Source organism: Fundulus heteroclitus, chromosome 18 (genome assembly GCF_011125445.2).
Source record: "Fundulus heteroclitus isolate FHET01 chromosome 18, MU-UCD_Fhet_4.1, whole genome shotgun sequence".
Classification (NCBI taxonomy): Eukaryota; Metazoa; Chordata; class Actinopteri; order Cyprinodontiformes; family Fundulidae; genus Fundulus; species Fundulus heteroclitus.
In genome coordinates, this window is record NC_046378.1 from 5,971,662 (window position 1) to 5,987,056 (window position 15,395).

The 15,395-nt window shown below is 40.8% G+C and overlaps 1 protein-coding gene across 1 annotated transcript in view; it reads right to left on the minus strand.

Annotated features, from left to right (window-relative positions):
- Nucleotides 1-3,822: 3,822 nt before the first annotated feature.
- Nucleotides 3,823-15,395, minus strand: part of LOC105933218 (gap junction delta-2 protein) — a 33,900-nt gene continuing 22,327 nt past the window's right edge. Inside the window, exon 2 of the mRNA XM_012872655.3 lies at nucleotides 3,823-5,046. Within this exon, the coding sequence (XP_012728109.1) occupies nucleotides 4,197-5,046 (850 nt within the window). The 3' untranslated portion in view covers nucleotides 3,823-4,196. The remainder of the gene's footprint in view (nucleotides 5,047-15,395) is intronic.

Sequence of the window (15,395 nt, forward strand, 5' to 3'; positions counted from 1 at the left end):
ACCCAAGAGCACAAGTTGAACCCAAACTGCCTGCTCTTACATTCAGATATATTTTTTCCCCCCCAGAAAGAGTACATGTTGATGTGTACGTGTGCCATTCAGTAAAAATAGTACTCAAACCAGCGCTGACCTGTAGTCTGTGGTTATTAGATCAGGGTTGCTCTATGAAGACACTCTCCAACCGGAGCTGCATATAGCACAGGACATTGGCTTGGCTTTTAAGCTCAAGGTCACTACTTAAGCTTTCGCTCGAAGCACTGTAAGTAATGGGTAACCCAACCTCTATTATTAGACATTCCAGCATGTCATGTCAGAGAAATTGTCCTTTCCTATTGCATGCAGAGAGGACCGTACCGATGACACTGAGCCCCATAAACATCCTCGGAGGAAACTAAATCTGGAGATAATCACCTGTAAGAATCCAGGAGATTATGACAGTGGTGAAGAATGGAGAATACAAGCTTGGGGGGGGGGGATCTCTGCTGCTGCATTAGCAAAAACCAATTGTTGCCTTTCCAATGTACAATGTTAGGTCAAAGTGAAATGTAAAGGAGTGGGAAGAGCAGGGTCTGTGTGCAGCTGACAGTTTTTAGTTTGAGCATAAAAGGCTCACATAAATGTTGATAGCTAATGAGCGCTTTATATATATATATATATATATATATATATATATATATATATATATATATATATATATATATATAAGTGCATTGTACAGTTTGTTGCTTGATAAATGTAGACCAGTGGTCCCTCTGTGAGTATTACGCTCCAATCAAGGCTTTTTAGATCCTGATCTAATAAATATTAAGTGTTGTTTTTGCCCTGGTGCTTTTCATCCTGCTTGTAGATAAATCCCACAGGCACAGTTAACTACTCTGCTGAATTTTGTGCGCATATCATCAGATATATTTATATTTACAAGATTCCTAATTGCATAAGAGTCAGAAAGTTCCTTTCATGCCTATATATGCATCTATTTATGGAGTTACAAAATCGGCAGTTTGTATTGAGGGGATGAGGGCTCATAATGGCACTCAATTATTTTAAATACGTAATTAGATGTAGTTTATCAAAAAAAAATCTGTTGCCATAGAATTGTTTTGTTTTTTTTGCTGTGGCCATTTGGGGGAAAAACTTCATAAAATAATTTGAAAAACAGCTACATCTAAACAGTAAAACAAACAATAAAAAGTTTACCCTGCATGTGTATGTGAGAGATCCAACTAGCGCAATAATATAAATTTACTATTTTAGTGAAATGAAGCCAAGAACATACAGTATAACACTTTAGTTCATACTTGAACAACAACAATAAGATTTACCTGCTAAGTAGCTAGCACAGGCTAGTGCTAGCTTGTTAGCTAATATTTCACATTCTCTTTTTGAGAGTTGTGGTTATACAGAGTTTTTTATTTATCTATTTTTCTATCCAAAAATTAAATGCTTGGCAATAAGGTCTTAATGGACATTGTGGGGCTTTCTTTTTTAATCTGAATGTTTTAATACAGAATTATGCTAAAAAAAAAAAAAATTCCCTTTGTCTCAAATATTCTTCTTTTAGAAGTACCAGTTATTTGTAATTCTATTTAACCCTTTGTTAGCCTTGATAATAAACAAGAACCATGCTAATTGTTTTTTTGGGTTGAAAACATAACAGCACGTTGGATTAACCCCATGTCAACCATTACTAGTCGATAGACCAACGATTACTAGGTAAAATCTAGTAAACTAGTTTTGCAGCAAAACAAAGGCTTCTGACAAAGAAAATTAGTTTAAATAAAATTTGATGGCACCCTGTTCTTGTTTGTAAACCCAATCCACAATATCTCGAATAACTAAAATGTACCAAAACTTAATCAGCTGGAAGTCCTATGTTTTATTCCCATTTTACACCAGTAATCTCTTAAAATCCTGGGCCATTTGTTGGACATTAAACACACCACCGTTTGGAAGATGCAGACCACATTACATGCTGAAATGTGAGGTTAAAGGGTACCCATTGTGCTCAAATATAAAGCCAAAAATCAAAAAGGAGTAAGCGATGACTTGCATATTTGACTGTATTTACCCCTCTCAGTCTGAAGCCTCCTCCATAAAGAATTTCAGAAGCACAGTCCTGGCTGAAAACCTCTTTAGAATATAGAGGTCCATGGAACTGTCTCTATATCTGGTTTCTTCAGCTCCTACTGTGTTTGCTCCATGCTCTAAATTATGCATTTGTGTATATCTGCGAGGGCCGAGAAACACAATCATCGTCCCAACAGGGGGTTTCCACAGTCTGCCACTCTTCTTTCGTCTGCGTCAATCAAGGTGCACCAGTCTCTGTCATCCTTTTCCTTGTCTTTCATGTCACTTCCTTAATTTTCTTACACTCTGCATGCATGCTGAGATCCAGTCAGGAAAACGAAAAGCAAAATGAAATCCACTGAGACAGAAAAACACCACGGTCCCCTTAGAGAGAAGCTACTTAACTGTCACAAAGCTTGATCATTCAAGAAACACTGCGTCATGTAAACATGCCTTTATCAAATGGCTCACAGGCCTTAAGTGTCTGAAGGTGGGCAGCTGATTTTAAGGGGGGGGAAAAGTCAAGGCAGTGTGTTGGAAACTGTACTGTACAGATGCTGTTGATCTGCACTCGCTTCGGTTTAGTCCCAAGAGTAAACATGTAAAAAATCAGCTGCACATCCTCACAGCCTTTCATAATAAAGCTCACCAACTTGTCCCTTCCCACTTCCCATACAATTCAGGAATCAACCCTACCAGTGAGAAACGGAAAGGTTTCCTCACACGAAACAAAAAATGTAAAATGAATGAAATAAACGGGACTACTCATCCGACCCATCTCCAAAGATAGATAAATCTATTCAGATATACTATAAATGAATAAATAATATAACCAGGTCATACTCTATGTAATTGTTAGAGAATATTGAAATATCTGGATGGCACCATTGTTTTTGAAAGCAAAAAAAAAAAAAAGAAATATAAGTGATGTGTTGTAGAAAGTTTGTTTAAAGTTATAATAAGGTGATCTCCTTCCCATTTAGTTGTCCTTCTGCTCTGCCTTTTTCTTCTTCCTTTGTCTCTTAGCATGCCAAAATGCTGGAAGGAGGATCGTGTGGTTTGTGCTTTAGAAGAGGCTCAAACTAACCGTCCTTCTGCCCATTTGTTCACTCTTCAAAGTTTATGCAGCGGGAGAGCAGCAGGGGTTATTTATGTCACTTGCATCCCTCCCTGCCCCCTGTCTCTACAGCTGCCAGCCGTGGAGCTGAGAGGGAGAGAGATGGAGGGGAGGTGAAGAAGAGAGTGTTTATGGTAGCTCGTCGCTGTGTTTGTATTGAAATCATCTTTTGCCAAGAGACAAAGCATAAACATCGTCAGTCTTTCTCTCTCCGTTTGGCCTGTGTCGATGTTCCAGCGGAGGCAAGACATAATGTTCGGAGGCAGCTCCGTTTCTCCTGGCTTCAGTCTGGCTCTGATGGAGAGAGGATTGGAAAGGGCTTCCTCTCTCCACTCCTCTCTTTTCTATCATATGTTCAAGCAAAGCTTGATCCTCCACCCCACTCTCAAGTAGCTACCACATTTGTCTTCATCCATCAGGGTCTGTTAAGGCCCTGACAGTTCTTCCGTTCCTCTTTTAATGATGTTGCCGTTACTCCTCCTTGTCCCCTTGCCTATCCTGTCCCCCCCCCCTCCTCTCACCTTTTTAAGAGAAGCTGCTAAAGTCCAGATGAACAGCACCAACAGATGCATCACAATCCTCAGTCATCTTCCAGTTTCCCAAGAGAACACCACCGCCATCTTTGTTTGCCTCTATTGTTTTTTTCATTCTTCCCTCTCTAGCCCCATCTGGGTTTGATTTTACCTGTTACAGAGGATAGCAGGTAATGAGTTATAAAAGAGAAATATAAAATGGCAGGAAGATCTTCTTATGAGACCACTGAGTTAATTAAGTCCATTCTGCAGAGAAAAACCTTTAGTCCTGTTTTAGACTTTGTGACGTTCTCCATCCTCTGCCTCTTTCTACAGACTTTCATTGCAGAGCCCGACTGTTGGTCGTTTTACATTCTGTTTTCTTCTATCATCACAAAAGAAAGATTGTCTTGTTTGACCCCCAATGCCTCCATAATGTTCCCCCCAGCACATTCATCCCACTCCCCCCCCTTCCTTTTCTTCCTGTTTCAATATTTATGTCAGACATAGGCGGACTCGCTGGACTGAGTACGTCCCAGGTTTGGTGGCTGGGACAGATGCGCCATATCCTTCTTCCGGATCTCGCAGATAGACTTCCTGCGGGCCTGGACTCCCCTGATGGCGGCCTTGATCTTGCGCCAGCCCAGGTGATTGAGCTCGGCCAGATTGAGCACCACGCAGATGCCGCTCACAGCAAACATAAACACGAGGAACACAGTCTTTTCCGTGGGCCGGGACACGTAGCACTCCACCTCCTTGAGGCAGGGGTAGCGGTCGCACTCGAAAATCCCGGGCACGCTGAAGCCGTAGAGGAAGTACTGGCCCGCCAGGAAGCCTATTTCCAGCGCGTTTCGGAACACCACTTGAATAATGTAAAAGCGTGAGATGCCTTCCTGTCGTCGAACTTTGGAGCTCTTCCCATGGGTGAGACCCCGAGGGGCGTTAGGGATCTCCTTCACCTCCAAGCAGTCAGGTTCCTCCTTCCCTCCCCCACCATCCCCACCATGCTGGACGAGGATCCCGTTTATGTTGCGCAGCTTCCGCGCACCGTCCCTTCCCCCATAGTCCTTCTCCATTATGGGATAGAGGAAAGAGTAACGCCGGTCTCTTTGCTTGGCTGACTGGTGGACGGAGTAGGTGATGAAGCACAGACTGGGAGTGCATACCAGTATGATCTGGAAGACCCAGTAGCGGATGTGGGAGATTGGGAAGGCTTTGTCATAGCAGGCTTGGTTGCAGCCTGGCTGCAGAGTGTTACATATAAACATGGTCTGTTCATCTTCGTACACCGTCTCTCCCACAATGGCCACGATCAGGATACGGAAGATCACCACAACCGTCAGCAATATCCTACAAAGACACACACACACAGGTGAAGGTTATTGTTGTCATAACAGATACAATTACTTTATTAAACAGAAAATAAATAGGACGTTTTTAAAATAGGATAACTTTATTGTCCATCACCTTTGAGATGGACATAAGACTTTGACATCTGGCAACATAAATAGGGCAACAGCTTCATAAACATGAAGTAATAAAACAATTAAAAATCATCTTTAAAATCACTGTATCATTAAAAAGGAAATAAACAATGATCTAGTCAATCTCTGTCTCTTTAAGATATCCCTTGTTCAGATTTAGTAGTGTGTGGTTTTGTATATTTGAGGCGATGTATCCGTGATGTTATTGATAATTATTGTAACAATAATGATTGAGATTAAGCCGCATTTTCCTCACTCTCTTTTCTATTTGTACAGTTTTCCCTATGTTCTCTGCAGGCTTTAGCACGTTGGTCACTACAGTTTATTATCATGAAGACAAGAGAGAGTCCAACAGACGGATCAAATGTACAATCCTCATGTGTATTGTTAATGCACGGCAACAGAAAATGTTAACACTTACTAAATATTGCATTTAAGCAGTCCTTTGTGATTGTGATATGTGATTGCACACATTTATAATGTGAATATGATTGTGATGCTACATGTTGTGCATTTCTAGAAAACACCAGTTGTATTACCGTTTCATTGGACCATATTTAGCTTTGGCTATGACAGTGGTTTTCAATTACAGTCGTCAGGACCACTCTCCCTACGTGTTTTAGACGCGTGTCTGGTCCAGCACACCAGAATCAAACGATTGCATTACTTCCTCCGCAACCTGAAGAGGCCTCTTCTTCGCTAAATTAAGACAGGTGTATGGAGGCAGGGAAACACCTAAAACATGCAGGACAGTGGCTACAGAGGACTGGAATTGAAACCACTGGACTACGGTACACATTCACTTTGCCATTGTTTTAGGATCTTGTAGGGTGATGGGATTGTTGTTCGTGTCAATGTCAAGTTTATTCAAACAACACATTTAAAAACAACAAAGTTGACAAAAGTGATTCAAGAGATGCTTTGTTACCAAGCTTACAAAGATAATGACTTATCTAGTTTAAATCAAACAACACTTCGTTTCCTTCTACATGTACCAGGAATATAACTTCAGATATTCTTTTTAAGAATTACAGCTTGTGTGCCAAACTCAAATCTGATGAGGATATTATCCACAATTTAATTTATACTTCAATTTGTTCACTAATGTCATAGAAATTAAAACCTAATTAATGTTTGTTCCACTTCAAATTTAAGAATGAAAGATTAAATGAGGCTGGACTATTACAATTCTTTGCTATCAGGAAGTCCACTAAATGCAGTTCAAAGTCTTCAGCTGATCCAAAATGCTGCAGCAAGAGTTCTGATGAAAATCAACAAGAGGGATCATATTTCTCCAATTTTAGCTTCCCTTCATTGGCTTCCTGTTAAATCAAGAATAGAATTTAAAATTCTTCTTCTAACGTATAAAGCCCTTAATAATCAAACTCCATCATATATCAGAGCTCTGATTACCCCGTATGTTCCTAACAGAGCACTTTACACTCAGAATAAAGGTCTACTGGTGGTTCCTAGAGTCTCTAAAAGTAGAATGGGAGGCAGATCCTTTAGCTATCAGGCTCCTCTCCTGTGGAACCAACTCCCAGTTTTGGTTCGTGAGGCAGACACCCTGTCTACTTTTAAGACTAATCTTAAAACTTTCCTTTTTGACAAAACTTATAACTAGAGTGGCTCATGTTACCCTGAGCTACCTCTATAGTTATGCTGCTATAGGCTTAGACCCTGATGTCCTCCAGCAGCCTATTTCTCTCACTCTGCTGAGTTCTCCTTCTGTTCTCTAATTTTGCATTATTTGTTGTTATTTGAACTTTTAACTTTTTGTTCTCTCTGTCTTTTTTCTCTTCATAGTACATCTGGTCTGGCATTTTGTGACATCATCCAGGGGGGCAGATCATCTGCCATCACCCTTTCTAGCATTGAAAAGATGACTGGATCATTGTGAGCTTCTGTACTCTTTTTGTCTTCTCTAACCCCCAGTCGGTCGTGTCAAATGGCCGTTCACACTGAGCCTGGTTCTGCTCGAGGTTTCTTCCTGCTAAAGGGGAGTTCTCCTCTCTCTACATGCCTGCTCGGTATGAGGGATTGCTGCAAAGCCATCGACAACGCAGACAACTGTCCACTGTGGCTCCATGCTCTTTCAGGAATGTGACCTGTCAAGACTCAATGCACTCTGCTGGGTCTCCTTAGATAGGAAGCTTTTTTGACCAATCTGTCTGGATGATTTGATTGAGTTTGACTTTGTAAAGTGTCTCAAGATTACATTTGCTATTTATCAACACTATATAAATAAAATCATATTGAATTGAATATATTCTAACACATTCCACTCCAAAAATATCATGTAATAATGATAAATTATGACATGCAGCTATAAACAGAGGGTTGAACAGTCTTCTTCTCTTCGTTTTTGGGGTCGCCACAGTGAGTCATCTGTCTCCATCTAACTCTGTCTTTTGCATCACACAAATTACTTTCATGTCATCTTTAACTACAACCATAAATGTCCTCTTTGGTCTTCCTGTAGGCTTCCTGCCTGGCAGTTCCAGCCATGACATCTTTCTACTGATATACTCACTATCCCTCCTTTGTACACATCCAAAACCTCTTGGTCTCACCTTTCTGGCTTTATCTCCAAAACATCCAACAATTACTGTTCCTCTGAAGTCCTCAGTCCTGATCCTATCCATCCTTGTTACTCCGAAAGATAATCTTAACATCTCCATCTCTGCTACCTCGGGCTCTGCCTCCTGTGTCTTCCTCTGTGCCACCGTCTAAACTATACACCATCAATGATCTCAGCACTGTCTTGTACACATTTCCTTTAATTCTCGCTGATACTCTTTTATCACACAACACACCTGACCTTTTCTCCATCCATTCAAACCTGCTGGGATACATTTCTGGACTTTTGACCCTTAGTACTTAATATCGTCCACCTCTTTTATCTCTGCTCCCTATAACCTCACATCTCCACTAGGGTCCCTCTCATTCACATATACATGTTCTGTCTTGCAACAACTAACCTTCATTCCTGTCTTTTCCAGGGCAAACCTCCATCTCTCTAGATTTTCTTCCACCTGTTCCCTGCTCTCGCCGCAGCTCAGCTTCAGTGCTTGTTTCACACAAGAAGATCATTAACAGCACACCAACTCCACCACAGAAGAGGATGGGCCTCATGTGCTTAGAAACAGCATCGCTCCAATCACTGGTTTCTCAAGTGTGAGTTTTTTGATAGTCCTTTTTGAGCCTGAATAGAACACAGCAACGGGCGCGATGAGCGGATATAAAAGAAATGCTGCCATCTACAGGATCATTGAATTCTGTGTAAACAGCTGCCAAATGACAGTTAAAAGTTTTATAAAATAGCATCGACTTAAACGGCAATGATATTTTTGTGATGTTTTAAGACGGCTAACGTCCACTTTGGTTTTGGTTCCTGTTGGACTGGCTATAAGCTTCCATCTCCAGGACAAACAGACATGGATTTATACAAAACAACATGCTATTAGAAAGATTTAATGTAGTACTATTAAGTGCTTATAATCCTTTAACAAAACTTCAACTCAAAATCCTGAACTCTTCTTTAATCAGTTCTCAACATCAGTCCAAAAAGGATTTGTATCATCCAGCAGAGGTAAACTGTTTGTCATGCTTTTTATTTTCTCTTGGATTTTAATCCTTATGTAATTATGCTTCATAAAGAAACATATTTGAACAGATCTGATCCCAAATAACAGAATGAAGTGCAAAGAAGCTGTGAGAATACTCATAGCTATTGTGAGCTAGCCTTCAGAAGCCTACTTGTAGATTGAATGTAAAATGTCATCTAAAAAGGGAATTATTCAGAAAGCAAAGACAAGAAAATTTGGTAAATCCTACAAGGAGCATAAAGCATGTGCTACAAACTATCAGAGGGGATTCACAAAGGGCGGCACACTCTGCCATTGGAAGAGAAGAAGATATCCCTTGAGCAGATGAAACAAAAGACATGTCCTAATGAGATAAAGGGGCATTGTGTCACCGTTAAGGTACTTTTCCTGATAGGAATCAGCAGAGAACTCAAGATCGCATTTATCAGTCTGAGTAAACGATCCAAATGAAGACCAGTCACTCATTTGTCCTCACAAGCTCACCAGCGTGTAATTTGTCCTCATAACTCTCAGTGTGTTATCTGCTCTGCGAGACAAAGGAAGAGTGTTTAGAGGGAACAAGGGATGACGGCATAGCTGTTTTCCTCATTTTAGGGTTTTGCATTTGCAACATTTGGTCAAGTTGGTATAGCAACCACAATTTAGATTCATTAAAGATGGAGTTTCAATTGACTCCTAAGACACAATTTGCATACAGCATACCTCCTTGGCTGTTAGCTCTGCCTCCAGGCCCATAGCAACAGGTGAGTCTGAGGTGTCTTGTTTGCGGATAAGTTACTATTTCTGTTAGGGTGTGGGAAGACAGAAAGATTATTGTAGCTAAAACGGTTCGCTTCAGTTCAGCCTGTGTGCGTGTGTGCATTTTAATCTGTGTCCATCCAGCCATAGCCTTACATGGTCTGTCTTCACATGCTATCTGTACATTTATTCTGCACACTTCTATGATGTTAGTCGATAGACTACAGTTTTATCTCCCTTCCTTTTTGTTACCTTTCAGGCAGACAACTTTAACTTTGTTCTTTTCTTACTTTATTCATTTCTCATTCATTTTTCAAATCTTACATTGAGAGAGCACTTTAGATAGCAGCCTTTTTGCACGCCGGTGAGCCTGCTGACTGTCTAACAATGCGACCAAGAATGGTGCAAAGCTACACACGGAATAACAACTCACATTTACCTTTGAATTACTGACTGGTACTGTCTAGTTGAGGCTTAAATAAATTACAAATTTTAATAAGTGCAATAAGATGCTCTCTTGCAAATCCCCACTATTGACATAAAGTTACAATTTGGATAGTTTTAAGTCATATCAGCAGATAAACTTGAGCAGGCTTTCATACAAAGATTCATGGACCGTTAGCATACACTTACTGGCCACTTAATTAGGTACACCTTTCTAATCACTTTTTAACACAAACCTGAAATTACTCATAACAGCAATTTAATAAGTCAAAAGCATTTGGACAATAAAGTTCAAACTGTAAAATTTGCATGACTTTAAACACAGTATGGTTCTACGTGCCAGATGGGCGAGTCTGAGTATTTCAAAAAGCGTTGATCTTTTCAGGATATTTTCTTGGCACACTTTGGGACCCTTTATAAAAACAAAGCATTATTTAATACCCCAGTCAACCTGAGCATTGTTGCCAACTATCTCTATTCTTTTATGCACACAGGAGACCCATCTTAAGATGGTACCTCCAGCAGAGTAAAGCATCAAACTGGTTTCTTGAACAAATCAGTGAATTCAGATCCAATGGCTTCCACTGTCACCATCTCTTAATCCGTTACAGCACCTCTGGGATACGATGCAGCAAGAGAGTCACCTCGTGGATTTACAGCAGAGAAATATGCAGAAATTGCGACATCTTATCTGGACAGCGTGGAGCAGAGTATCTGAGAAATTTTTTCTGGCACTTTGTTGAATCTATGCCACCAAGAACTAAAAGGGGTTATCCTGTGAAATCAATCATAAGGTCTCCTTAGATTTCCATACAGATACCATAAGAACTAGACTGAGGTGGAGTCCTAAACTGCTGCACTTAAGATACTGCCGGATAATCATTAGATGGCAGTCGGCTGTTTTAAGGGTAATCTACCAACAGCGCAGGGGCTTTGCCAGACTTGTGCGGCACAGATGTAAAGTCGAAGGGCAGAGTTAATCCTGTCCGCAGTCCGGCGGCGTGCAGCTCACATGTAACCCTCATCAAAAGCGGCAGCTCACCAGTGTCGGCTGCTGAAATGAAAAATAAAAACTTGTCACCACCAATCTGCCCACCTGTAATCACAGCATGGGGACGGGGGTGGTGGCGGCGGGCGGGCAGGGGGGGTTTTGGAATAAAGGACAAAAAAATGAAAATGCTTTTGCCCTTGTTGCGACACCGTTAAGGAGCTTAGTGAGCAGAGAATTCACGATACCGAACTGAGAGTGTATTGCTATTAATGAGCACACGTGCACAGAAGCGCCAGTGCTGCGCGGTCAAACACTCGCACGCTGCAGACACAAATCCAAGCAACAAAGCAGCAATCTGAAGAGAGAGCGGAGGAGAGCTTCAGAGCTGAGAGAAGACCTCAAGTTGCTGCTGAAGATGAATTAGTTCCAAACAGGGATAAAAAGATTATAAAGTTAACCAAAAAACCCCAGTGTTGCTCAGACATCCTGTCCGTAAATTAAAAAGAGAAACCTGCCAGTACTGGGATGGAGTGTGAGCGGTAGAAAGGAAAACCAGCAATGCAAGAAAATCTCATCACAGGAAATGAATTATATAATAGCTTCCCCATGCAAACCCAGTTCTATGTAATCTGTAACAGGGCTAGGGGAGGATTCTTGCATTAGGTGTTTTTTTTTTTTTAAATGCCATAGCTGTAGATTATCGTGCCGTCCCAGCATCCCCCACCTGTTTTTTTTCTCTCCGCCGCAGAGCTTCTTTTTCTTACATTTTCAATGGACCATTCTCTCATAAAGCACATTTCCCAGGTTGCAACAATAGGTTTCTTTCTTTTCAGGTTATACTATTGCATCTCAACAAATAATATCAAAAGGTTCATTTATTACAGTAATTTACTCCATAGGGGAAATTAATATATATTGCATAAAATCGTTGCACTCAACTCGATTGTAGTTCAAGAATTTAGTTTTGTTCATTATGATGGTTATGAATTACAGCTAATAAAAACGGGACACTTTTTTTATCAGAATTACAATTACATATATATGAACAATAAGAAAAGGAATTATAAGAAACAATTTCCATGGCATAGCCAAGGCATAGTCTGCACAATTATGGGGAAGATTTCTGACTTGTCTGTTTTCCAGCAGATGGCTACTGACATCCACACATACAGGATAAGCCACAACAGATCTTTTCTAAAGAAGACACTTCCAAAAGTGTTGTTTCCAAACATAATAACAGTATGGTTTAGAATAAAGGTGGACATGCAACAGAGATAACCATAGCTTTAAGAAAATTGAGAAGCAATGCCCATTCAATAGTTTGGGATATGATTCACAAAGAGTAGACTGAGGCCTCCTGTCGCCACGGAGATGTGATTAAGTGTATCACAGTAAATAATATTTTCAGAAATGGATCCCAGAGTGGATAAATTTCAAAATCCCTTTATTTTTTCCAGGGTTATGTGAGCCACATCTTGTCTTAAAGGAGCAATAAACGATATTTCGAGCACTGTCTGTAGACCAAAACAATATGTGCATCAAACCACGCCTCTTTGGTAAATACACAGCAAAACAGCCTCACCTTTCAGAGGACCATGTCTAGTGAAGACGTAAGTAACTCATAACTTTATAATGCTGTTAGCAAGAAAACGTTTAGATCCGATAGCCGTGCCCTCCACCATTTTGTGCCTGGGCAGGGAGGGGCTAAGCCCTGAGTGTCAGCTGTTCACATTCACACGTGTGCACGTACGTGCAAGCGCGGCCGGCCCAGCTATGTAAACAACACACTGGAGAACAACACAGATAGTGAGTGACGTTTAACCATAGCCCATCTAAAAAGATCCCTTTAGTTCTTCACAAAATAATTCTTTCTATCTAAAATAATAAAATTTTGCTCCTTTAAATGATGACGTTGTAGCTTCGCCTCTCTCTGTAATTCGTGCGCCTCAATTTAACAGAAAACAAACATGGGGCCTTCATGCTGAGATAAATAGTAGCTTTGTTATGGCTGCTAGCTTCCTCAGACTCTTTCTTTCTAACAAGCCCGCTCTACACGGCATGTACCCTGCCAACCTACATAAAGATTACGCTGAACAGAGGTAGATGCTTGTGTCTGATCCCCTGCTATGGTGCTGTGCTCATTTCATTAGTTGTTTGCGCATGCCCAGTTTTTTTTTTTTTTTCTTTTTTTGCATGTTTCTTTGGCAATATCACACCTTGGTTGCATCCTTTCATGTGGATACCCTTATTTATCTTAATTGTTTATGCAAATTTACCGTGTTCATGTGGACAGGACCTGAGGCTGGAGTCAGCCAAATCACACAAAGCGGAGTAATTTCCCTTTAGATCAGATCTTTAGCTGCAAAGTCTTCAGCCTTCTGTGTCCCTGAACCATACATGATGAGCGCAGCATATACTGCAATATACTGTTTTCTAAGAAAAACAACCTTCACAGGTAATATGCAAATTCATGTTGTGATATTACCAACTAACTCATTTCAATGCTCATCTTATTGTGCTATGAAAAAATATTTTTCCCCACCCCCTTACCAATTTCTTCTGTTTTTGCATATCCAACACACTTAAATATCTCGGACCATTACACAAAGCTCAGTATTAGACAAAGTTAACCTGAGAAATACAAATGCAGTTTTTAAATTAGTTGAAATGTCACTTATTATTAGAGGGGGAAAAAAGCAATACAAAACAACATAACTATATGTGGAAAATGTAACATCTGTGCTTCTTAAACCGAGATTTAGCTGTAGTTAACTACATTTGTGGTTCAGTCAATAATGATAACACCAAGAAATCACATCTATCAGCCTGAAAAGGGTCACCATCCCCTTTTATAAGACTTTGGGACTCCAGTGAACCAAAGTGAGCGTCATCATCCTCAAATACAGAAAACATGGAACAGTAATGAAGCTTCCCAGGAATGGCCAGCCAACTAAAATTACACCAAAAACACTCATAAAACATCTAAAGGCTGAGACACACCAAATCTGAATTAGCGTCCAAGCCGACAGAAAATCAGATCATATGAAGTTGTAGTAATTATGTCTGGCTGAAATTAAAGGTATACTATGGAACAGGGGTTGATTTTCCAGCGAGGCTCCCTCCAGAGGGCGAAAGTAAAAGTGCACTGTCATAAAGATGCTCAGCTGTTCTGGTTTCTCCGTCAAGCCAGGCGCGGTTGTTTTGAGCTTAGCAGACAGGCGAACGCAACGAAAAGTCGAAAAAACGGCAGTACAAACAATGACTAACACAGTGAAGGTATGAACATCAGGGTTTCCCGCAGCGCTATCGGCCGCCTGGCCAAACTCACGCTACCGCCTCGCCAACATTCAAAAAATAAAAATAAAATAAATAAAATAAGAATAATAAAAATAAAAAAAACTCGATATGCTTGCATGTTTATTTGACTTTAACACGCGGTTCTTTGTTGTTGCTTTCGCGCGTGCATATAGTGAATGGCAGGGCAAAAACACATGGAGTTCTCGCCGTAAAGCAAGACCGACTCTCGCACATTAATTAACTGAAAAATGTTGCATAGTATGCCTTTAACATGGCCGGGCAGATTTTCTTGCAGTTCCACGCAACTGAGTCCGACCAAGGTAGACCCATGCTCTATCTTGCTTAGAACAATCATACTTTTCTGTTATTCCTTTTCACATTTAAATAATGGGTTGAGTAGTCATCTTGCAATCGGAAGGTTGTGGGATCGATTCCAGCTTCCCCTTGTCACATGTCAACTTAACACCTTGGCACTTAACATCGAGCTGCGTATGGGTGTATAAATGTGTGCGTGTTAGTGAGAGTGACTGGGTGACTGTGGCTCTAGTGTACAGCTTTGTGTGGTCAGTATGACTGGAAAGGCGCTATATAAGTTCAGTCCATTTACCGAGTGGACCCGAATGCTCTTACACGCAGATAATCGCCGCCTCTTGGAGGAGGGAGATCGGGGTGAAAATCCGGCTAAAAATCCTGCCTTAATAACACTCTCAGACAAAAACTGGTTCACCTCAAAGGCAGAACACCCAAACCACAGTGACATGTAGGTGGTCTGATACAGTGTGGACTGCTGAAACATTAAAGAACCATCGGAGAAACCAAACAACTACATAAACGCATGGCACAGCACACGAGGGCCAAGACTCATCAGTCCCCTTGCACCTCAAGAACGAAGGACACACTTTTGACAACAATGTTGGACAGGAAGAACAGATTGTTTGAAAAAGGGGTGAAAGAATTCATTTTTGTCAAAAGAGAAAAGCCATCGCTGTACAGAAGGGCAGGATTGCGCTCCCCGGTGTTTACAGCTCGGTCCACCAATGCGTTCCAAAGACACTGACAAAGTCTCTGAGTACAAGTCTGGTTGTCTCTGATTTAAGCCTGTTTGCTGTTGTCCATCAGTTTCTGATTTTGGGCCCA